Raw genomic sequence first — 22,147 nt, forward strand, 5'->3', positions numbered from 1 at the left:
TGGAGAGGGGTGAATAGATGGGGGTCGGTGTGGAGAGGGGTGAATAGATGGGGGTCGGTGTGTGGAGAGAGGGGTGAATAGATGGGGGTCGGTGTGTGGAGAGCGGTGAATAGATGGGGGTCGGTGTGTGGAGAGGGGTGAATAGATGGGGGTCGGTGTGTGGAGAGGGGTGAATAGATGGGGGTCGGTGTGGAGAGGCGGTGAATAGATGGGGGTCGGTGTGTGGAGAGGGGTGAATAGATGGGGGTCGGTGTGTGGAGAGGGGTGAATAGATGGGGGTCGGTGTGTGGAGAGCGGTGAATAGATGGGGGTCGGTGTGTGGAGAGGGGTGAATAGATGGGGGTCGGTGTGGAGGGGGGGTGAATAGATGGGGGTCGGTGTGTGGAGAGGGGTGAATAGATGGGGGTCGGTGTGTGGAGAGGGGGTGAATAGATGGGGGTCGGTGTGTGGAGAGGGGTGAATAGATGGGGGTCGGTGTGTGGAGAGGGGTGAATAGATGGGGGGTCGGTGTGTGGAGGGGGGGTGAATAGATGGGGGTCGGTGTGTGGAGAGGGGTGAATAGATGGGGGTCGGTGTGGAGAGGGGTGAATAGATGGGGGTCGGTGTGTGGAGAGGGGTGAATAGATGGGGGTCGGTGTGGAGAGGGGTGAATAGATGGGGGTCGGTGTGGAGAGGGGTGAATAGATGGGGGTCGGTGTGGAGAGGGGTGAATAGATGGGGGTCGGTGTGTGGAGAGGGGTGAATAGATGGGGGTCGGTGTGTGGAGAGGGGGTGAATAGATGGGGGTCGGTGTGTGGAGAGGGGTGAATAGATGGGGGTCGGTGTGGAGAGGGGTGAATAGATGGGGGTCGGTGTGTGGAGAGGGGTGAATAGATGGGGGTCGGTGTGTGGAGAGGGGTGAATAGATGGGGGTCGGTGTGTGGAGAGGGGTGAATAGATGGGGGTCGGTGTGGAGAGGGGTGAATAGATGGGGGTCGGTGTGTGGAGAGGGGTGAATAGATGGGGGTCGGTGTGGAGAGGGGGGGAATAGATGGGGGTCGGTGTGGAGAGGGGTGAATAGATGGGGGTCGGTGTGTGGAGAGGGGTGAATAGATGGGGGTCGGTGTGTGGAGAGGGGTGAATAGATGGGGGTCGGTGTGTGGAGAGGGGTGAATAGATGGGGGTCGGTGTGTGGAGAGAGGTGAATAGATGGGGGTCGGTGTGGAGAGGGGTGAATAGATGGGGGTCGGTGTGTGGAGAGGGGTGAATAGATGGGGGTCGGTGTGTGGAGAGGGGTGAATAGATGGGGGTCGGTGTGTGGAGAGGGGTGAATAGATGGGGGTCGGTGTGTGGAGAGCGGTGAATAGATGGGGGTCGGTGTGGAGAGGGGTGAATAGATGGGGGTCGGTGTGTGGAGAGGGGTGAATAGATGGGGGTCGGTGTGGAGAGGGGTGAATAGATGGGGTGAATAGATGGGGGTCGGTGTGGAGAGGGGTGAATAGATGGGGGGTCGGTGTGGAGAGGGGTGAATAGATGGGGGTCGGTGTGTGGAGAGGGGTGAATAGATGGGGGTCGGTGTGTGGAGAGGGGTGAATAGATGGGGGTCGGTGTGTGGAGAGGGGTGAATAGATGGGGGTCGGTGTGTGGAGAGCGGTGAATAGATGGGGGTCGGTGTGTGGAGAGGGGTGAATAGATGGGGGGTCGGTGTGTGGAGAGGGGTGAATAGATGGGGGTCGGTGTGTGGAGAGGGGGGTGAATAGATGGGGGTCGGTGTGGAGAGGGGGTGAATAGATGGGGGTCGGTGTGTGGAGAGGGGTGAATAGATGGGGGTCGGTGTGTGGAGAGGGGTGAATAGATGGGGGTCGGTGTGGAGAGGGGGTGAATAGATGGGGGTGGGGTGTGGGGAGGGGTGAATAGATGGGGGTCGGTGTGTGGAGAGGGGTGAATAGATGGGGGTCGGTGTGTGGAGAGGGGTGAATAGATGGGGGTCGGTGTGGAGAGGGGTGAATAGATGGGGGTCGGTGTGTGGAGAGGGGTGAATAGATGGGGGTCGGTGTGGAGAGGGGTGAATAGATGGGGGTCGGTGTGGAGAGGGGTGAATAGATGGGGGTCGGTGTGGAGAGGGGTGAATAGATGGGGGTCGGTGTGTGGAGAGGGGTGAATAGATGGGGGTCGTGTGTGGAGAGGGGTGAATAGATGGGGGTCGGTGTGGAGAGGGGTGAATAGATGGGGGTCGGTGTGTGGAGAGGGGTGAATAGATGGGGGTCGGTGTGGAGAGGGGTGAATAGATGGGGGTCGGTGTGGAGAGGGGGTGAATAGATGGGGGTCGGTGTGTGGAGAGGGGTGAATAGATGGGGGTCGGTGTGTGGAGGGGGGTGAATAGATGGGGGTCAGTGTGTGGAGAGGGGTGAATAGATGGGGGTCGGTGTGGAGAGCGGTGAATAGATGGGGGTCGGTGTGGAGAGGGGTGAATAGATGGGGGTCGGTGTGTGGAGAGGGGTGAATAGATGGGGGTCGGTGTGTGGAGAGGGGTGAATAGATGGGGGTCGGTGTGTGGAGAGGGGTGAATAGATGGGGGTCGGTGTGTGGAGAGGGGTGAATAGATGGGGGTCGGTGTGTGGAGAGGGGTGAATAGATGGGGGTCGGTGTGTGGAGAGGGGTGAATAGATGGGGGTCGGTGTGTGGAGAGGGGTGAATAGATGGGGGTCGGTGTGTGGAGAGGGGTGAATAGATGGGGGTCGGTGTGTGGAGAGGGGTGAATAGATGGGGGTCGGTGTGGAGAGGGGTGAATAGATGGGGGTCGGTGTGTGGAGAGGGGTGAATAGATGGGGGTCGGTGTGTGGAGAGGGGTGAATAGATGGGGGTCGGTGTGGAGAGGGGGTGAATAGATGGGGGTCGGTGTGTGGAGAGGGGTGAATAGATGGGGGTCGGTGTGGAGGGGGGGTGAATAGATGGGGGTCGGTGTGTGGAGAGGGGTGAATAGATGGGGGTCGGTGTGTGGAGGGGGGTGAATAGATGGGGGTCGGTGTGTGGAGAGGGGTGAATAGATGGGGGTCGGTGTGTGGAGAGGGGTGAATAGATGGGGGTCGGTGTGTGGAGGGGGGTGAATAGATGGGGGTCGGTGTGTGGAGAGGGGTGAATAGATGGGGGTCGGTGTGTGGAGAGGGGTGAATAGATGGGGGTCGGTGTGGAGAGGGGTGAATAGATGGGGGTCGGTGTGTGGAGAGGGGTGAATAGATGGGGGTCGGTGTGTGGAGAGGGGTGAATAGATGGGGGTCGGTGTGTGGAGAGGGGGTGAATAGATGGGGGTCGGTGTGTGGAGAGGGGTGAATAGATGGGGGTCGGTGTGTGGAGAGGGGGGTGAATAGATGGGGGTCGGTGTGTGGAGAGGGGTGAATAGATGGGGGTCGGTGTGTGGAGAGGGGTGAATAGATGGGGGTCGGTGTGTGGAGAGGGGTGAATAGATGGGGGTCGGTGTGTGGAGAGGGGTGAATAGATGGGGGTCGGTGTGTGGAGAGGGGTGAATAGATGGGGTCGGTGTGGAGGGGGGTGAATAGATGGGGGTCGGTGTGGAGAGGGGTGAATAGATGGGGGTCGTGTGTGGAGAGGGGTGAATAGATGGGGGTCGGTGTGTGGAGAGGGGTGAATAGATGGGGGTCGGTGTGGAGAGGGGTGAATAGATGGGGGTCGGTGTGGAGAGGGGTGAATAGATGGGGGTCGGTGTGGAGAGGGGTGAATAGATGGGGGTCGGTGTGGAGAGGGGTGAATAGATGGGGGTCGGTGTGGAGAGGGGGTGAATAGATGGGGGTCGGTGTGTGGAGAGGGGGTGAATAGATGGGGGTCGGTGTGTGGAGAGGGGTGAATAGATGGGGGTCGGTGTGGAGAGGGGTGAATAGATGGGGGTCGGTGTGGAGAGGGGTGAATAGATGGGGGTCGGTGTGTGGAGAGGGGTGAATAGATGGGGGTCGGTGTGTGGAGAGGGGTGAATAGATGGGGGTCGGTGTGGAGAGGGGTGAATAGATGGGGGTCGGTGTGTGGAGAGGGGTGAATAGATGGGGGTCGGTGTGTGGAGAGGGGTGAATAGATGGGGGTCGGTGTGTGGAGAGGGGGGTGAATAGATGGGGGGTCGGTGTGGAGAGGGGTGAATAGATGGGGGTCGGTGTGTGGAGAGGGGTGAATAGATGGGGGTCGGTGTGTGGAGAGGGGTGAATAGATGGGGGGTCGGTGTGGAGAGGGGTGAATAGATGGGGGTCGGTGTGTGGAGAGGGGTGAATAGATGGGGGTCGGTGTGTGGAGAGGGGTGAATAGATGGGGGTCGGTGTGTGGAGAGGGGTGAATAGATGGGGGTCGGTGTGTGGAGAGGGGTGAATAGATGGGGGTCGGTGTGTGGAGAGGGGTGAATAGATGGGGGTCGGTGTGTGGAGAGGGGTGAATAGATGGGGGTCGGTGTGTGGAGAGGGTGAATAGATGGGGGTCGGTGTGTGGAGAGGGGTGAATAGATGGGGGTCGGTGTGTGGAGAGGGGTGAATAGATGGGGGTCGGTGTGTGGAGAGGGGTGAATAGATGGGGGTCGGTGTGTGGAGAGGGGTGAATAGATGGGGGTCGGTGTGTGGAGAGGGGTGAATAGATGGGGGTCGGTGTGTGGAGAGGGGTGAATAGATGGGGGTCGGTGTGTGGAGAGGGGTGAATAGATGGGGGTCGTGTGTGGAGAGGGGTGAATAGATGGGGGTCGGTGTGGAGAGGGGTGAATAGATGGGGGTCGGTGTGTGGAGAGGGGTGAATAGATGGGGGTCGGTGTGTGGAGAGGGGTGAATAGATGGGGGTCGGTGTGGAGAGGGGTGAATAGATGGGGGTCGGTGTGGAGAGGGGTGAATAGATGGGGGTCGGTGTGGAGAGGGGTGAATAGATGGGGGTCGGTGTGGAGAGGGGTGAATAGATGGGGGTCGGTGTGGAGAGGGGTGAATAGATGGGGGTGGTGTGTGGAGAGGGGTGAATAGATGGGGGTCGGTGTGTGGAGAGGGGTGAATAGATGGGGGTCGGTGTGGAGAGGGGTGAATAGATGGGGGTCGGTGTGTGGAGAGGGGTGAATAGATGGGGGTCGGTGTGGAGAGGGGTGAATAGATGGGGGTCGGTGTGTGGAGAGGGGTGAATAGATGGGGGTCGGTGTGGGAGAGGGGTGAATAGATGGGGGTCGGTGTGTGGAGAGGGGTGAATAGATGGGGGTCGGTGTGTGGAGAGGGGTGAATAGATGGGGGTCGGTGTGTGGAGAGGGGTGAATAGATGGGGGTCGGTGTGTGGAGAGGGGTGAATAGATGGGGGTCGGTGTGTGGAGAGGGGTGAATAGATGGGGGTCGGTGTGTGGAGAGGGGTGAATAGATGGGGGTCGGTGTGGAGAGGGGTGAATAGATGGGGGTCGGTGTGTGGAGAGGGGTGAATAGATGGGGGTCGGTGTGTGGAGAGGGGTGAATAGATGGGGGTCGGTGTGTGGAGAGGGGTGAATAGATGGGGGTCGGTGTGTGGAGAGGGGTGAATAGATGGGGGTCGGTGTGTGGAGAGGGGTGAATAGATGGGGGTCGGTGTGTGGAGAGGGGTGAATAGATGGGGGTCGGTGTGTGGAGAGGGGTGAATAGATGGGGGTCGGTGTGTGGAGAGGGGTGAATAGATGGGGGTCGGTGTGTGGAGAGGGGTGAATAGATGGGGGTCGGTGTGTGGAGAGGGGTGAATAGATGGGGGTCGGTGTGTGAGAGGGGTGAATAGATGGGGGTCGGTGTGTGGAGAGGGGTGAATAGATGGGGGTCGGTGTGTGGAGAGGGGTGAATAGATGGGGGTCGGTGTGGAGAGCGGGTGAATAGATGGGGGTCGGTGTGTGGAGAGGGGTGAATAGATGGGGGTCGGTGTGTGGAGAGGGGTGAATAGATGGGGGTCGGTGTGTGGAGAGGGGTGAATAGATGGGGGTCGGTGTGGAGAGGGGTGAATAGATGGGGGTCGGTGTGTGGAGGGGGGTGAATAGATGGGGGTCTGGTGTGGAGAGGGGTGAATAGATGGGGGTCGGTGTGGAGAGGGGTGAATAGATGGGGGTCGGTGTGGAGAGGGGTGAATAGATGGGGGTCGGTGTGTGGAGAGGGGTGAATAGATGGGGGTCGGTGTGTGGAGAGGGGTGAATAGATGGGGGTCGGTGTGGAGAGGGGGGGAATAGATGGGGGTCGGTGTGTGGAGAGGGGTGAATAGATGGGGGTCGGTGTGTGGAGAGGGGTGAATAGATGGGGGTCGGTGTGTGGAGAGGGGTGAATAGATGGGGGTCGGTGTGTGGAGAGTGGTGAATAGATGGGGGTCGGTGTGTGGAGAGGGGTGAATAGATGGGGGTCGGTGTGTGGAGAGGGGTGAATAGATGGGGGTCGGTGTGTGGAGAGGGGTGAATAGATGGGGGTCGGTGTGTGGAGAGGGGTGAATAGATGGGGGTCGGTGTGGAGAGGGGTGAATAGATGGGGGTCGGTGTGGAGAGGGGTGAATAGATGGGGGTCGGTGTGTGGAGAGGGGTGAATAGATGGGGGTCGGTGTGTGGAGAGGGGTGAATAGATGGGGGTCGGTGTGTGGAGAGGGGTGAATAGATGGGGGTCGGTGTGTGGAGAGGGGTGAATAGATGGGGGTCGGTGTGTGGAGAGGGGTGAATAGATGGGGGTCGGTGTGTGGAGAGGGGTGAATAGATGGGGGTCGGTGTGTGGAGAGGGGTGAATAGATGGGGGTCGGTGTGTGGAGAGGGGTGAATAGATGGGGGTCGGTGTGTGGAGAGGGGTGAATAGATGGGGGTCGGTGTGTGGAGAGGGGTGAATAGATGGGGGTCGGTGTGGAGAGGGGTGAATAGATGGGGGTCGGTGTGGGGAGAGGGGTGAATAGATGGGGGTCGGTGTGTGGAGCGGCGGTGAATAGATGGGGGTCGGTGTGTGGAGAGGGGTGAATAGATGGGGGTCGGTGTGTGGAGAGGGGTGAATAGATGGGGGTCGGTGTGTGGAGAGGGGTGAATAGATGGGGGTCGGTGTGTGGAGAGGGGTGAATAGATGGGGGTCGGTGTGTGGAGAGGGGTGAATAGATGGGGGTCGGTGTGTGGAGAGGGGTGAATAGATGGGGGTCGGTGTGTGGAGAGGGGTGAATAGATGGGGGTCGGTGTGTGGAGAGGGGTGAATAGATGGGGGTCGGTGTGTGGAGAGGGGTGAATAGATGGGGGTCGGTGTGTGGAGAGCGGTGAATAGATGGGGGTCGGTGTGTGGAGAGGGGTGAATAGATGGGGGTCGGTGTGTGGAGAGGGGTGAATAGATGGGGGTCGGTGTGTGGAGAGGGGTGAATAGATGGGGGTCGGTGTGTGGAGAGGGGTGAATAGATGGGGGTCGGTGTGTGGAGAGGGGTGAATAGATGGGGGTCGGTGTGTGGAGAGGGGTGAATAGATGGGGGTCGGTGTGGAGAGGGGTGAATAGATGGGGGTCGGTGTGTGGAGAGGGGTGAATAGATGGGGGTCGGTGTGTGGAGAGGGGTGAATAGATGGGGGTCGGTGTGTGGAGAGGGGTGAATAGATGGGGGGTCGGTGTGGAGAGGGGTGAATAGATGGGGGTCGGTGTGGAGAGGGGTGAATAGATGGGGGTCGGTGTGTGGAGAGGGGTGAATAGATGGGGGGTCGGTGTGTGGAGAGGGGTGAATAGATGGGGGTCGGTGTGGAGAGGGGTGAATAGATGGGGGTCGGTGTGGAGAGCGGTGAATAGATGGGGGTCGGTGTGGAGAGGGGTGAATAGATGGGGGTCGGTGTGTGGAGAGGGGGTGAATAGATGGGGGTCGGTGTGGAGAGGGGTGAATAGATGGGGGTCGGTGTGTGGAGGGGGGTGAATAGATGGGGGTCGGTGTGTGGAGAGGGGTGAATAGATGGGGGTCGGTGTGGAGAGGGGTGAATAGATGGGGGTCGGTGTGGAGAGCGGTGAATAGATGGGGGTCGGTGTGGAGAGGGGTGAATAGATGGGGGTCGGTGTGGAGAGCGGTGAACATTTATATAAAACTTTGTATTTAGCCGCCTGCAGATTTAAATCTGTATTAAACCTGAAATGAGATATTTCATATATTGCATCTTACCAATCATCAGACGTGGCAGCTGCATTAGTCTTCCCCTCAGCTTTTACCTGGTGATCTGACCAGTAACACGCCCCCCTGCTTTAGCGCACCCCACTCTGCATGAAGGAGCACAGGGGGTACATTTGGACAGCAGCCGTGTCAGTTGCAGGGGTGGGGGGAGGGGACTCCAGCTCACACGTTCCAATATCGGTTACAGTGGCAGTTTTTGCTTCTTTTTGGATGAATATTTTACATGAATGAATAAAAACTGATCACTGTAAGCACCCATCAGTAGCAAGTAGTTTGGCAGGAAAAATGAGACCCAATGCAGCCACCACATCTAATAATTAGTAAGCTGCCATATAAATACGGCATTAATGATTACTGCTGGCAGTCTACAGACACCCCCCGAGCCACTAGAGACCCCAACATTCCCAAGATCTGCAATTTGATTGGGTGGAAGGGGCCTCCCTCCCTCCATCGTACCTGATCTGCGTGGTTGGCACTATTGGCTCGGGTCTTTTCTTGGCCAATGGGGCTCCATCATCTTCCTCCTTTAGGCCCTTAGCCTGAGAGCCCAGCACAGAGATGGCCTGGCCAGTGGTGACAAGTGTGGAGACTCTTCGTTTGATCACCAGCCCCTCCGGCTTCACATTTTCTTCCTCCACCACTTCTGCCGGCGTCTCCTTCACCCTTTCCACACCTGCAGAGGAGATGAAGACGATGTTTAGGACATTGCTTGGCCACATTCCTATTACCGCTCAGCAATCTACCGACGTTTCACCTGGACCAATGCCAGCCGCAGTCATCTGTGAGGCCATAAGACGAGCCAGATGTCTTATCTGAGCGTCTGTGCCAGCAGACTCCACTGGAGTGTAGGTGGACTGGAAGGAGGCCGGCATGGTATCCGGAAGGTAGACCATACTGATGAGGACCTGCCGAAAGAGAGAGAACAAGATTCACAACCTGAGACCAGGGACACCCCTAAACCCTGCACTGCGAGCACAGCCCTGCTCCTCACTCTCTGGAAAGAGGGGGGCGCACGCCCTGCTCCTCACTCTCTGGAAAGAGGGGGGGCGCACGCCCTGCTCCTCACTCTCTGGAAAGAGGGGGGCGCACGCCGTACTCCTCACTCTCTGGAAAGAGGGGGGCGCACGCCCTGCTCCTCACTCTCTGGAAAGAGGGGGGCGCACGCCCTGCTCCTCACTCTCTGGAAAGAGGGGGGCGCACGCCCTGCTCCTCACTCTCTGGAAAGAGGGGGGGCGCACGCCGTGCTCCTCACTCTCTGGAAAGAGGGGGGCGCACGCCGTGCTCCTCACTCTCTGGAAAGAGGGGGGCGCACGCCGTGCTCCTCACTCTCTGGAAAGAGGGGGGGCGCACGCCCTGCTCCTCACTCTCTGGAAAGAGGGGGGGCGCACGCCCTGCTCCTCACTCTCTGGAAAGAGGGGGGCGCACGCCCTGCTCCTCACTCTCTGGAAAGAGGGGGGCGCACGCCCTGCTCCTCACTCTCTGGGAAGAGGGGGGCGCACGCCCTGCTCCTCACTCTCTGGGAAGAGGGGGGCGCACGCCCTGCTCCTCACTCTCTGGGAAGAGGGGGGCGCACGCCCTGCTCCTCACTCTCTGGAAAGAGGGGGGGCGCACGCCCTGCTCTTCACTCTGGAAAGAGGGGGGCGCACGCCCTGCTCCTCACTCTCTGGAAAGAGGGGGGCGCACGCCCTGCTCCTCACTCTCTGGAAAGAGGGGGACGCACGCCCTGCTCCTCACTCTCTGGAAAGAGGGGGACGCACGCCCTGCTCCTCACTCTCTGGAAAGAGGGGGGCGCACGCCGTGCTCCTCACTCTCTGGAAAGAGGGGGATGCACGCCGTGCTCCTCACTCTCTGGAAAGAGGGGGGCGCACGCCGTGCTCCTCACTCTCTGGTAAGAGGGTGCTGGTAGTGTTCCAGATTGGGCCCTTCTCCCCCCCCGGCAGAGAACAACACTTACCAGGTTGGCCACACTCTCCGGGGTCAGCAGCGGGTTCAGAAAGTCGGCTGTGACGTCTGTAGCAGAGAGCGCGCTGGGCGCCGGCAATGGAGGATGTGGTAATGTGTCCTTCTCATCGTCATCATCCGCCAGCGGAGCGTCTACAAGAAGATATAATAAAAAGTCATGGGAAATGCTGAGGCTGCTGAAAATACTACGTCCTCTGGCTTCAATGCTACGTCCTCTGGCTTCAATGCTACGACTCAGACCTAGGACACCGGAAGCATATAGTAATTCTTTTGACCAGGGAAGATGACAGATTTCTCTAATCTAATCCAATATAAAGAGTTTGGATTTCCTGTCAGGTTCATTTTGCTGTCTGTGGTGAGCATTTCAGTCACTGGGGCAGGAAGTAAAGGAAGACTAGGGGGGGGGGGGGGGGGGGGGGGTGACGTCACACAGAGGTGAGATCTCACATGTAAACAGTGATGCTTCTCGGCTTTAATAATGGACATGCAGTGTGGGAAGGTTCTAGGCTTTAATAACGGACATGCAGTGTGAAGTGCAGGAAGGTTCCAGGCTTTAATAATGGACATGCAGTGTGAAGTGTGGGAAGGTTCCAGGCTTTAATAATGGATATGCAGTGTGAAGTGCGGGAAGGTTCCAGGCTTTAATAATGGACATGCAGTGTGAAGTGCGGGAAGGTTCCAGGCGTTAATAACGGACATGCAGTGTGAAGTGCGGGAAGGTTCCAGGCTTTAATAATGGACATGCAGTGTGAAGTGCGGGAAGGTTCTAGGCTTTAATAATGGATATGCAGTGTGAAGTGCGGGAAGGTTCCAGGCTTTAATAATGGACATGCAGTGTGAAGTGCGGGAAGGTTCCAGGCTTTAATAATGGACATGCAGTGTGAAGTGCGGGAAGGTTCCAGGCTTTAATAATGGACATGCAGTGTGAAGTGCGGGAAGGTTCCAGGCTTTAATAATGGACATGCAGTGTGAAGTGTGGGAAGGTTCCAGGCTTTAATAACGGACATGCAGTGTGAAGTGCGGGAAGGTTCCAGGCTTTAATAATGGATATGCAGTGTGAAGTGTGGGAAGGTTCCAGGCTTTAATAACGGACATGCAGTGTGAAGTGTGGGAAGGTTCCAGGCTTTAATAATGGACATGCAGTGTGAAGTGCGGGAAGGTTCCAGGCTTTAATAATGGACATGCAGTGTGAAGTGTGGGAAGGTTCCAGGCTTTAATAACGGACATGCAGTGTGAAGTGCGGGAAGGTTCTCGGCTTTAATAACGGACATGCAGTGTGAAGTGCGGGAAGGTTCCAGGCTTTAATAACGGACATGCAGTGTGAAGTGTGGGAAGGTTCTAGGCTTTAATAATGGACATGCAGTGTGGGAAGGTTCCAGGCTTTAATAATGGACATGCAGTGTGAAGTGCGGGAAGGTTCTAGGCTTTAATAATGGACATGCAGTGTGAAGTGCGGGAAGGTTCCAGGCTTTAATAATGGACATGCAGTGTGAAGTGCGGGAAGGTTCTAGGCTTTAATAACGGACATGCAGTGTGAAGTGCGGGAAGGTTCTCGGCTTTAATAACGGACATGCAGTGTGAAGTGCGGGAAGGTTCCAGGCTTTAATAATGGACATGCAGTGTGGGAAGGTTCTAGGCTTTAATAATGGACATGCAGTGTGAAGTGCGGGAAGGTTCTAGGCTTTAATAACGGACATGCAGTGTGAAGTGTGGGAAGGTTCTAGGCTTTAATAATGGACATGCAGTGTGGGAAGGTTCTAGGCTTTAATAACGGACATGCAGTGTGAAGTGCGGGAAGGTTCTAGGCTTTAATAACGGACATGCAGTGTGAAGTGTGGGAAGGTTCCAGGCTTTAATAATGGACATGCAGTGTGAAGTGCGGGAAGGTTCCAGGCTTTAATAACGGACATGCAGTGTGAAGTGCGGGAAGGTTCCAGGCTTTAATAATGGACATGCAGTGTGAAGTGTGGGAAGGTTCCAGGCTTTAATAATGGACATGCAGTGTGAAGTGCGGGAAGGTTCTCGGCTTTAATAATGGACATGCAGTGTGAAGTGCGGGAAGGTTCTCGGCTTTAATAATGGACATGCAGTATGAAGTGTGGGAAGGTTCCAGGCTTTAATAATGGACATGCAGTGTGAAGTGCGGGAAGGTTCCAGGCTTTAATAATGGACATGCAGTGTGAAGTGTGGGAAGGTTCCAGGCTTTAATAATGGACATGCAGTATGAAGTGTGGGAAGGTTCCAGGCTTTAATAATGGACATGCAGTGTGAAGTGCGGGAAGGTTCCAGGCTTTAATAATGGATATGCAGTGTGAAGTGCGGGAAGGTTCCAGGCTTTAATAATGGACATGCAGTGTGAAGTGCGGGAAGGTTCTAGGCTTTAATAATGGACATGCAGTGTGAAGTGCGGGAAGGTTCCAGGCTTTAATAATGGACATGCAGTGTGAAGTGTGGGAAGGTTCCAGGCTTTAATAATGGATATGCAGTGTGAAGTGCGGGAAGGTTCCAGGCTTTAATAATGGACATGCAGTGTGAAGTGCGGGAAGGTTCTAGGCTTTAATAATGGACATGCAGTGTGAAGTGCGGGAAGGTTCCAGGCTTTAATAACGGACATGCAGTGTGGGAAGGTTCCAGGCTTTAATAATGGACATGCAGTGTGAAGTGCGGGAAGGTTCCAGGCTTTAATAATGGGACATGCAGTGTGAAGTGCGGGTAGGTTCCAGGCTTTAATAATGGACATGCAGTGTGAAGTGTGGGAAGGTTCCAGGCTTTAATAATGGACATGCAGTGTGAAGTGTGGGAAGGTTCCAGGCTTTAATAATGGACATGCAGTGTGGGAAGGTTCCAGGCTTTAATAACGGACATGCAGTGTGAAGTGCGGGAAGGTTCTAGGCTTTAATAATGGACATGCAGTGTGGGAAGGTTCTAGGCTTTAATAACGGACATGCAGTGTGAAGTGCGGGAAGGTTCCAGGCTTTAATAATGGACATGCAGTGTGAAGTGTGGGAAGGTTCCAGGCTTTAATAACGGACATGCTGTGTGAAGTGTGGGAAGGTTCCAGGCTTTAATAATGGACATGCAGTGTGAAGTGTGGGTAGGTTCCAGGCTTTAATAACGGACATGCAGTGTGGGAAGGTTCCAGGCTTTAATAATGGACATGCTGTGTGAAGTGCGGGTAGGTTCCAGGCTTTAATAACGGACATGCAGTGTGGGAAGGTTCCAGGCTTTAATAATGGACATGCAGTGTGGGAAGGTTCTAGGCTTTAATAACGGACATGCAGTGTGAAGTGCGGGAAGGTTCCAGGCTTTAATAATGGACATGCAGTGTGAAGTGTGGGAAGGTTCCAGGCTTTAATAATGGACATGCAGTGTGAAGTGTGGGAAGGTTCCAGGCTTTAATAACGGACATACAGTGTGAAGTGCGGGAAGGTTCCAGGCTTTAATAATGGACATGCAGTGTGAAGTGTGGGAAGGTTCCAGGCTTTAATAACGGACATGCAGTGTGAAGTGCGGGAAGGTTCCAGGCTTTAATAATGGACATGCAGTGTGAAGTGCGGGTAGGTTCCAGGCTTTAATAACGGACATGCAGTGTGAAGTGTGGGAAGGTTCTAGGCTTTAATAATGGACATGCAGTGTGGGAAGGTTCTAGGCTTTAATAATGGACATGCAGTGTGAAGTGCGGGAAGGTTCCAGGCTTTAATAATGGACATGCAGTGTGGGAAGGTTCCAGGCTTTAATAACGGACATGCAGTGTGAAGTGCGGGAAGGTTCCAGGCTTTAATAATAGACATGCAGTGTGAAGTGTGGGAAGGTTCCAGGCTTTAATAACGGACATGCAGTGTGAAGTGCGGGAAGGTTCCAGGCTTTAATAATGGACATGCAGTGTGAAGTGCGGGTAGGTTCCAGGCTTTAATAATGGACATGCAGTGTGAAGTGTGGGAAGGTTCTAGGCTTTAATAATGGACATGCAGTGTGGGAAGGTTCTAGGCTTTAATAATGGACATGCAGTGTGAAGTGCGGGAAGGTTCTAGGCTTTAATAATGGACATGCAGTGTGAAGTGTGGGAAGGTTTCAGGCTTTAATAATGGACATGCAGTGTGAAGTGCGGGAAGGTTCCAGGCTTTAATAACGGACATGCAGTGTGAAGTGCGGGAAGGTTCCAGGCTTTAATAATGGACATGCAGTGTGGGAAGGTTCTAGGCTTTAATAATGGACATGCAGTGTGAAGTGCGGGAAGGTTCTAGGCTTTAATAACGGACATGCAGTGTGAAGTGTGGGAAGGTTCTAGGCTTTAATAATGGACATGCAGTGTGGGAAGGTTCTAGGCTTTAATAACGGACATGCAGTGTGAAGTGCGGGAAGGTTCCAGGCTTTAATAATGGACATGCAGTGTGAAGTGCGGGAAGGTTCTAGGCTTTAATAACGGACATGCAGTGTGAAGTGTGGGAAGGTTCTAGGCTTTAATAATGGACATGCAGTGTGGGAAGGTTCTAGGCTTTAATAACGGACATGCAGTGTGAAGTGCGGGAAGGTTCCAGGCTTTAATAATGGACATGCAGTGTGAAGTGTGGGAAGGTTCCAGGCTTTAATAATGGACATGCAGTGTGAAGTGCGGGAAGGTTCCAGGCTTTAATAACGGACATGCAGTGTGAAGTGCGGGAAGGTTCCAGGCTTTAATAATGGACATGCAGTGTGAAGTGTGGGAAGGTTCCAGGCTTTAATAATGGACATGCAGTGTGAAGTGTGGGAAGGTTCCAGGCTTTAATAATGGACATGCAGTGTGAAGTGCGGGAAGGTTCTCGGCTTTAATAATGGACATGCAGTATGAAGTGTGGGAAGGTTCCAGGCTTTAATAATGGACATGCAGTATGAAGTGCGGGAAGGTTCCAGGCTTTAATAATGGGACATGCAGTGTGAAGTGTGGGAAGGTTCTAGGCTTTAATAACGGACATGCAGTGTGAAGTGCGGGAAGGTTCCAGGCTTTAATAACGGACATGCAGTGTGAAGTGCGGGAAGGTTCTAGGCTTTGATAATGGACATGCAGTGTGGGAAGGTTCTAGGCTTTAATAATGGACATGCAGTGTGAAGTGCGGGAAGGTTCTCGGCTTTAATAATGGACATGCAGTGTGAAGTGCGGGAAGGTTCTCGGCTTTAATAATGGACATGCAGTGTGAAGTGTGGGAAGGTTCCAGGCTTTAATAATGGACATGCAGTATGAAGTGTGGGAAGGTTCCAGGCTTTAATAATGGACATGCAGTGTGAAGTGCGGGAAGGTTCCAGGCTTTAATAATGGATATGCAGTGTGAAGTGCGGGAAGGTTCCAGGCTTTAATAATGGACATGCAGTGTGAAGTGCGGGAAGGTTCTAGGCTTTAATAACGGACATGCAGTGTGAAGTGCGGGAAGGTTCTAGGCTTTAATAACGGACATGCAGTGTGAAGTGCGGGAAGGTTCCAGGCTTTAATAACGGACATGCAGTGTGAAGTGCGGGAAGGTTCTAGGCTTTAATAACGGACATGCAGTGTGAAGTGTGGGAAGGTTCCAGGCTTTAATAATGGACATGCAGTGTGAAGTGCGGGAAGGTTCTAGGCTTTAATAATGGACATGCAGTGTGAAGTGCGGGAAGGTTCCAGGCTTTAATAATGGACATGCAGTGTGAAGTGTGGGAAGGTTCCAGGCTTTAATAATGGATATGCAGTGTGAAGTGCGGGAAGGTTCCAGGCTTTAATAATGGACATGCAGTGTGAAGTGCGGGAAGGTTCCAGGCTTTAATAACGGACATGCAGTGTGGGAAGGTTCCAGGCTTTAATAATGGGACATGCAGTGTGAAGTGCGGGTAGGTTCCAGGCTTTAATAATGGACATGCAGTGTGAAGTGTGGGAAGGTTCCAGGCTTTAATAATGGACATGCAGTGTGAAGTGTGGGAAGGTTCCAGGCTTTAATAATGGACATGCAGTGTGGGAAGGTTCCAGGCTTTAATAACGGACATGCAGTGTGAAGTGCGGGAAGGTTCTAGGCTTTAATAATGGACATGCAGTGTGGGAAGGTTCTAGGCTTTAATAACGGACATGCAGTGTGAAGTGCGGGAAGGTTCCAGGCTTTAATAATGGACATGCAGTGTGAAGTGTGGGAAGGTTCCAGGCTTTAATAACGGACATGCTGTGTGAAGTGTGGGAAGGTTCCAGGCTTTAATAATGGACATGCAGTGTGAAGTGTGGGTAGGTTCCAGGCTTTAATAACGGACATGCAGTGTGGGAAGGTTCCAGGCTTTAATAATGGACATGCTGTGTGAAGTGCGGGTAGGTTCCAGGCTTTAATAACGGACATGCAGTGTGGGAAGGTTCCAGGCTTTAATAATGGACATGCAGTGTGGGAAGGTTCTAGGCTTTAATAACGGACATGCAGTGTGAAGTGCGGGAAGGTTCCAGGCTTTAATAATGGACATGCAGTGTGAAGTGTGGGAAGGTTCCAGGCTTTAATAATGGACATGCAGTGTGAAGTGTGGGAAGGTTCCAGGCTTTAATAACGGACATACAGTGTGAAGTGCGGGAAGGTTCCAGGCTTTAATAATGGACATGCAGTGTGAAGTGTGGGAAGGTTCCAGGCTTTAATAACGGACATGCAGTGTGAAGTGTGGGAAGGTTCCAGGCTTTAATAATGGACATGCAGTGTGGGAAGGTTCCAGGCTTTAATAACGGACATGCAGTGTGAAGTGCGGGAAGGTTCCAGGCTTTAATAATAGACATGCAGTGTGAAGTGTGGGAAGGTTCCAGGCTTTAATAACGGACATGCAGTGTGAAGTGCGGGAAGGTTCCAGGCTTTAATAATGGACATGCAGTGTGAAGTGCGGGTAGGTTCCAGGCTTTAATAATGGACATGCAGTGTGAAGTGTGGGAAGGTTCTAGGCTTTAATAATGGACATGCAGTGTGGGAAGGTTCTAGGCTTTAATAATGGACATGCAGTGTGGGAAGGTTCTAGGCTTTAATAACGGACATGCAGTGTGAAGTGCGGGAAGGTTTCAGGCTTTAATAAAGGACATGCAGTGTGAAGTGCGGGAAGGTTCCAGGCTTTAATAATGGACATGCAGTGTGAAGTGCGGGAAGGTTCCAGGCTTTAATAACGGACATGCAGTGTGAAGTGCGGGAAGGTTCTAGGCTTTGATAATGGACATGCAGTGTGGGAAGGTTCTAGGCTTTAATAACGGACATGCAGTGTGAAGTGCGGGAAGGTTCCAGGCTTTAATAATGGACATGCAGTGTGAAGTGTGGGAAGGTTCCAGGCTTTAATAACGGACATGCAGTGTGAAGTGCGGGAAGGTTCCAGGCTTTAATAACGGACATGCAGTGTGAAGTGTGGGAAGGTTCCAGGCTTTAATAACGGACATGCAGTGTGGGAAGGTTCTAGGCTTTAATAATGGACATGCAGTGTGAAGTGTGGGAAGGTTCTCGGCTTTAATAACGGACATGCAGTGTGAAGTGTGGGAAGGTTCTCGGCTTTAATAATGGACATGCAGTGTGAAGTGCGGGAAGGTTCTAGGCTTTAATAATGGACATGCAGTGTGAAGTGCGGGAAGGTTCTAGGCTTTAATAACGGACATGCAGTGTGAAGTGCGGGAAGGTTCCAGGCTTTAATAATGGACATGCAGTGTGAAGTGCGGGAAGGTTCCAGGCTTTAATAATGGACATGCAGTGTGAAGTGTGGGAAGGTTCCAGGCTTTAATAACGGACATACAGTGTGAAGTGCGGGAAGGTTCCAGGCTTTAATAATGGACATGCAGTGTGAAGTGTGGGAAGGTTCCAGGCTTTAATAACGGACATGCAGTGTGAAGTGTGGGAAGGTTCCAGGCTTTAATAATGGACATGCAGTGTGGGAAGGTTCCAGGCTTTAATAACGGACATGCAGTGTGAAGTGCGGGAAGGTTCCAGGCTTTAATAATAGACATGCAGTGTGAAGTGTGGGAAGGTTCCAGGCTTTAATAACGGACATGCAGTGTGAAGTGCGGGAAGGTTCCAGGCTTTAATAATGGACATGCAGTGTGAAGTGTGGGAAGGTTCCAGGCTTTAATAATGGATATGAAGTGCGGGAAGGTTCCAGGCTTTAATAAAGGACATGCAGTGTGAAGTGCGGGAAGGTTCCAGGCTTTAATAATGGACATGCAGTGTGAAGTGCGGGAAGGTTCTAGGCTTTAATAATGGACATGCAGTGTGAAGTGCGGGAAGGTTCCAGGCTTTAATAACGGACATGCAGTGTGAAGTGCGGGAAGGTTCCAGGCTTTAATAATGGACATGCAGTGTGAAGTGCGGGAAGGTTCCAGGCTTTAATAACGGACATGCAGTGTGAAGTGCGGGAAGGTTCTAGGCTTTGATAATGGACATGCAGTGTGGGAAGGTTCTAGGCTTTAATAACGGACATGCAGTGTGAAGTGCGGGAAGGTTCCAGGCTTTAATAATGGACATGCAGTGTGAAGTGTGGGAAGGTTCCAGGCTTTAATAACGGACATGCAGTGTGAAGTGCGGGAAGGTTCCAGGCTTTAATAACGGACATGCAGTGTGAAGTGTGGGAAGGTTCCAGGCTTTAATAACGGACATGCAGTGTGGGAAGGTTCTAGGCTTTAATAATGGACATGCAGTGTGAAGTGTGGGAAGGTTCTCGGCTTTAATAACGGACATGCAGTGTGAAGTGTGGGAAGGTTCTCGGCTTTAATAATGGACATGCAGTGTGAAGTGCGGGAAGGTTCTAGGCTTTAATAATGGACATGCAGTGTGAAGTGCGGGAAGGTTCTAGGCTTTAATAACGGACATGCAGTGTGAAGTGCGGGAAGGTTCCAGGCTTTAATAATGGACATGCAGTGTGAAGTGCGGGAAGGTTCCAGGCTTTAATAATGGACATGCAGTGTGAAGTGTGGGAAGGTTCCAGGCTTTAATAACGGACATACAGTGTGAAGTGCGGGAAGGTTCCAGGCTTTAATAATGGACATGCAGTGTGAAGTGTGGGAAGGTTCCAGGCTTTAATAACGGACATGCAGTGTGAAGTGTGGGAAGGTTCCAGGCTTTAATAATGGACATGCAGTGTGGGAAGGTTCCAGGCTTTAATAACGGACATGCAGTGTGAAGTGCGGGAAGGTTCCAGGCTTTAATAACGGACATGCAGTGTGAAGTGCGGGAAGGTTCCAGGCTTTAATAATGGACATGCAGTGTGAAGTGTGGGAAGGTTCCAGGCTTTAATAATGGATATGAAGTGCGGGAAGGTTCCAGGCTTTAATAAAGGACATGCAGTGTGAAGTGCGGGAAGGTTCCAGGCTTTAATAATGGACATGCAGTGTGAAGTGCGGGAAGGTTCTAGGCTTTAATAATGGACATGCAGTGTGAAGTGTGGGAAGGTTCCAGGCTTTAATAACGGACATGCAGTGTGAAGTGCGGGAAGGTTCTAGGCTTTAATAATGGACATGCAGTGTGAAGTGCGGGAAGGTTCCAGGCTTTAATAACGGACATGCAGTGTGAAGTGCGGGAAGGTTCTAGGCTTTAATAATGGACATGCAGTGTGAAGTGCGGGAAGGTTCTAGGCTTTAATAATGGACATGCAGTGTGAAGTGCGGGAAGGTTCCAGGCTTTAATAATGGATATGAAGTGCGGGAAGGTTCCAGGCTTTAATAAAGGACATGCAGTGTGAAGTGCGGGAAGGTTCCAGGCTTTAATAATGGACATGCAGTGTGAAGTGCGGGAAGGTTCCAGGCTTTAATAACGGACATGCAGTGTGAAGTGCGGGAAGGTTCTAGGCTTTGATAATGGACATGCAGTGTGGGAAGGTTCTAGGCTTTAATAACGGACATGCAGTGTGAAGTGCGGGAAGGTTCCAGGCTTTAATAATGGACATGCAGTGTGAAGTGTGGGAAGGTTCCAGGCTTTAATAACGGACATGCAGTGTGAAGTGCGGGAAGGTTCCAGGCTTTAATAACGGACATGCAGTGTGAAGTGTGGGAAGGTTCCAGGCTTTAATAACGGACATGCAGTGTGGGAAGGTTCTAGGCTTTAATAATGGACATGCAGTGTGAAGTGCGGGAAGGTTCCAGGCTTTAATAATGGACATGCAGTGTGAAGTGCGGGAAGGTTCTAGGCTTTAATAATGGACATGCAGTGTGAAGTGCGGGAAGGTTCCAGGCTTTAATAATGGACATGCAGTGTGGGAAGGTTCCAGGCTTTAATAACGGACATGCAGTGTGAAGTGCGGGAAGGTTCCAGGCTTTAATAATGGACATGCAGTGTGAAGTGCGGGAAGGTTCCAGGCTTTAATAATGGACATGCAGTGTGAAGTGCGGGAAGGTTCTAGGCTTTAATAATGGACATGCAGTGTGAAGTGCGGGAAGGTTCTAGGCTTTAATAATGGGACATGCAGTGTGAAGTGCGGGAAGGTTCCAGGCTTTAATAATGGACATGCAGTGTGAAGTGCGGGAAGGTTCCAGGCTTTAATAATGGACATGCAGTGTGAAGTGCGGGAAGGTTCTAGGCTTTAATAACGGACATGCAGTGTGAAGTGCGGGAAGGTTCCAGGCTTTAATAATGGACATGCAGTGTGAAGTGCAGGAAGGTTCCAGGCTTTAATAACGGACATGCAGTGTGAAGTGCGGGAAGGTTCTAGGCTTTAATAACGGACATGCAGTGTGAAGTGCGGGAAGGTTCCAGGCTTTAATAATGGACATGCAGTGTGAAGTGCGGGAAGGTTCTAGGCTTTAATAATGGACATGCAGTGTGAAGTGCGGGAAGGTTCCAGGCTTTAATAACGGACATGCAGTGTGGGAAGGTTCCAGGCTTTAATAATGGACATGCAGTGTGAAGTGCGGGAAGGTTCCAGGCTTTAATAACGGACATGCAGTGTGGGAAGGTTCTAGGCTTTAATAATGGACATGCAGTGTGGGAAGGTTCTAGGCTTTAATAATGGACATGCAGTGTGAAGTGCGGGAAGGTTCTAGGTTTCCACGGTCCCCATGTGTTTTCTTACCAGTTCGGCTTTTCTTCTGGCTCCCCTCCCCAGCTTCTCGGGTTCTCTTGCGGCTGAGGTCGCGGGGTGGAGGTAAGTGACGGGTGATCTCTGCTTGGTTGGTCCCTAGATCCAGCAGAAGGGTACTAATGGGCCCCTGATAATCACACGAGGACGGATGCCGCAGAACGCTCAGCAGCTGCAGCTTGAGGTTCTTCCGCACACTACTGACCTGAGACTTGGCCAGAGTTGGCGGCAGGTTTGCTGCAATGAAAGGAAAGGTTAGTCCACATTACAGAGAAGGAAGGGAACAGCCAATGGAAATGACAGACAAGTACCATGGAGGGTCTCGTATGCCTGGACAACCTCGGCCATAAACATCGGCCTCTGACGAGCAATGGAAGCCAAAGAGCCGAGTGCTGCTGTCAGGTTGATGCTGGAGATCGCCGGGTGCGCCATAAATTTCAGGAGTTCCTTCAGGGCTTGTTTTCCTGTGTCCCGTAATGTGTCTGCAAAGATACAACGGGGGATGGGATGAGCTTTACACTGGCCAAAGAGAATGGATCTATAACGGGGGGGGGAGGAAGGAAGGAGATACACAGAGGATGGACAGGTCTGAGGAGGAAGGAAGGAGATACACAGAGGATGGACAGGTCTGAGGAGGAAGGAAGGGGGGGAGGAAGGAAGGAGATACACAGAGGATGGACAGGTCTGAAGAGGAAGGAAGGAAGGAAGGAAGGAAGGAGGAAGGAGATACACAGAGGATGGACAGGTCTGAGGAGGAAGGAAGGGAGGAAGGAAGGAAGGAGATACACAGAGGATGGACAGGTCTGAGGAGGAAGGAAGGAAGGAGGAAGGAGATACACAGAGGATGGACAGGTCTGAGGAGGAAGGAAGGAAGGAAGGAAGGAGGAAGGAGATACACAGAGGATGGACAGGTCTGAGGAGGAAGGAAGGGAGGAAGGAAGGAAGGAGATACACAGAGGATGGACAGGTCTGAGAAGGAAGGAAGGAAGGAGGAAGGAGATACACAGAGGATGGACAGGTCTGAGAAGGAAGGAAGGAGATACACAGAGGATGGACAGGTCTGAGGAGGAAGGAAGGGGGGGAG

At 53.0% G+C, this 22,147-nt stretch overlaps 1 protein-coding gene across 1 annotated transcript in view; it reads right to left on the reverse strand.

The window, feature by feature from the left end:
• SYMPK (symplekin) overlaps positions 1-21,575 on the reverse strand; it is a 90,129-nt gene extending 68,554 nt beyond the window's left edge. Inside the window, exons 1-5 of the mRNA XM_040334581.1 lie at positions 21,375-21,575; positions 21,058-21,300; positions 10,055-10,194; positions 8,855-9,005; positions 8,557-8,773 (exon numbers count right to left, since the gene is read on the reverse strand). Coding sequence (XP_040190515.1) covers positions 8,557-8,773; positions 8,855-9,005; positions 10,055-10,194; positions 21,058-21,300; positions 21,375-21,495 — 872 coding nt within the window. The 5' untranslated portion in view covers positions 21,496-21,575. The remainder of the gene's footprint in view (positions 1-8,556; positions 8,774-8,854; positions 9,006-10,054; positions 10,195-21,057; positions 21,301-21,374) is intronic.
• Positions 21,576-22,147: the final 572 nt, after the last annotated feature.

Source organism: Rana temporaria, unplaced genomic scaffold, assembly GCF_905171775.1.
Source record: "Rana temporaria unplaced genomic scaffold, aRanTem1.1, whole genome shotgun sequence".
Classification (NCBI taxonomy): domain Eukaryota; kingdom Metazoa; phylum Chordata; class Amphibia; order Anura; family Ranidae; genus Rana; species Rana temporaria.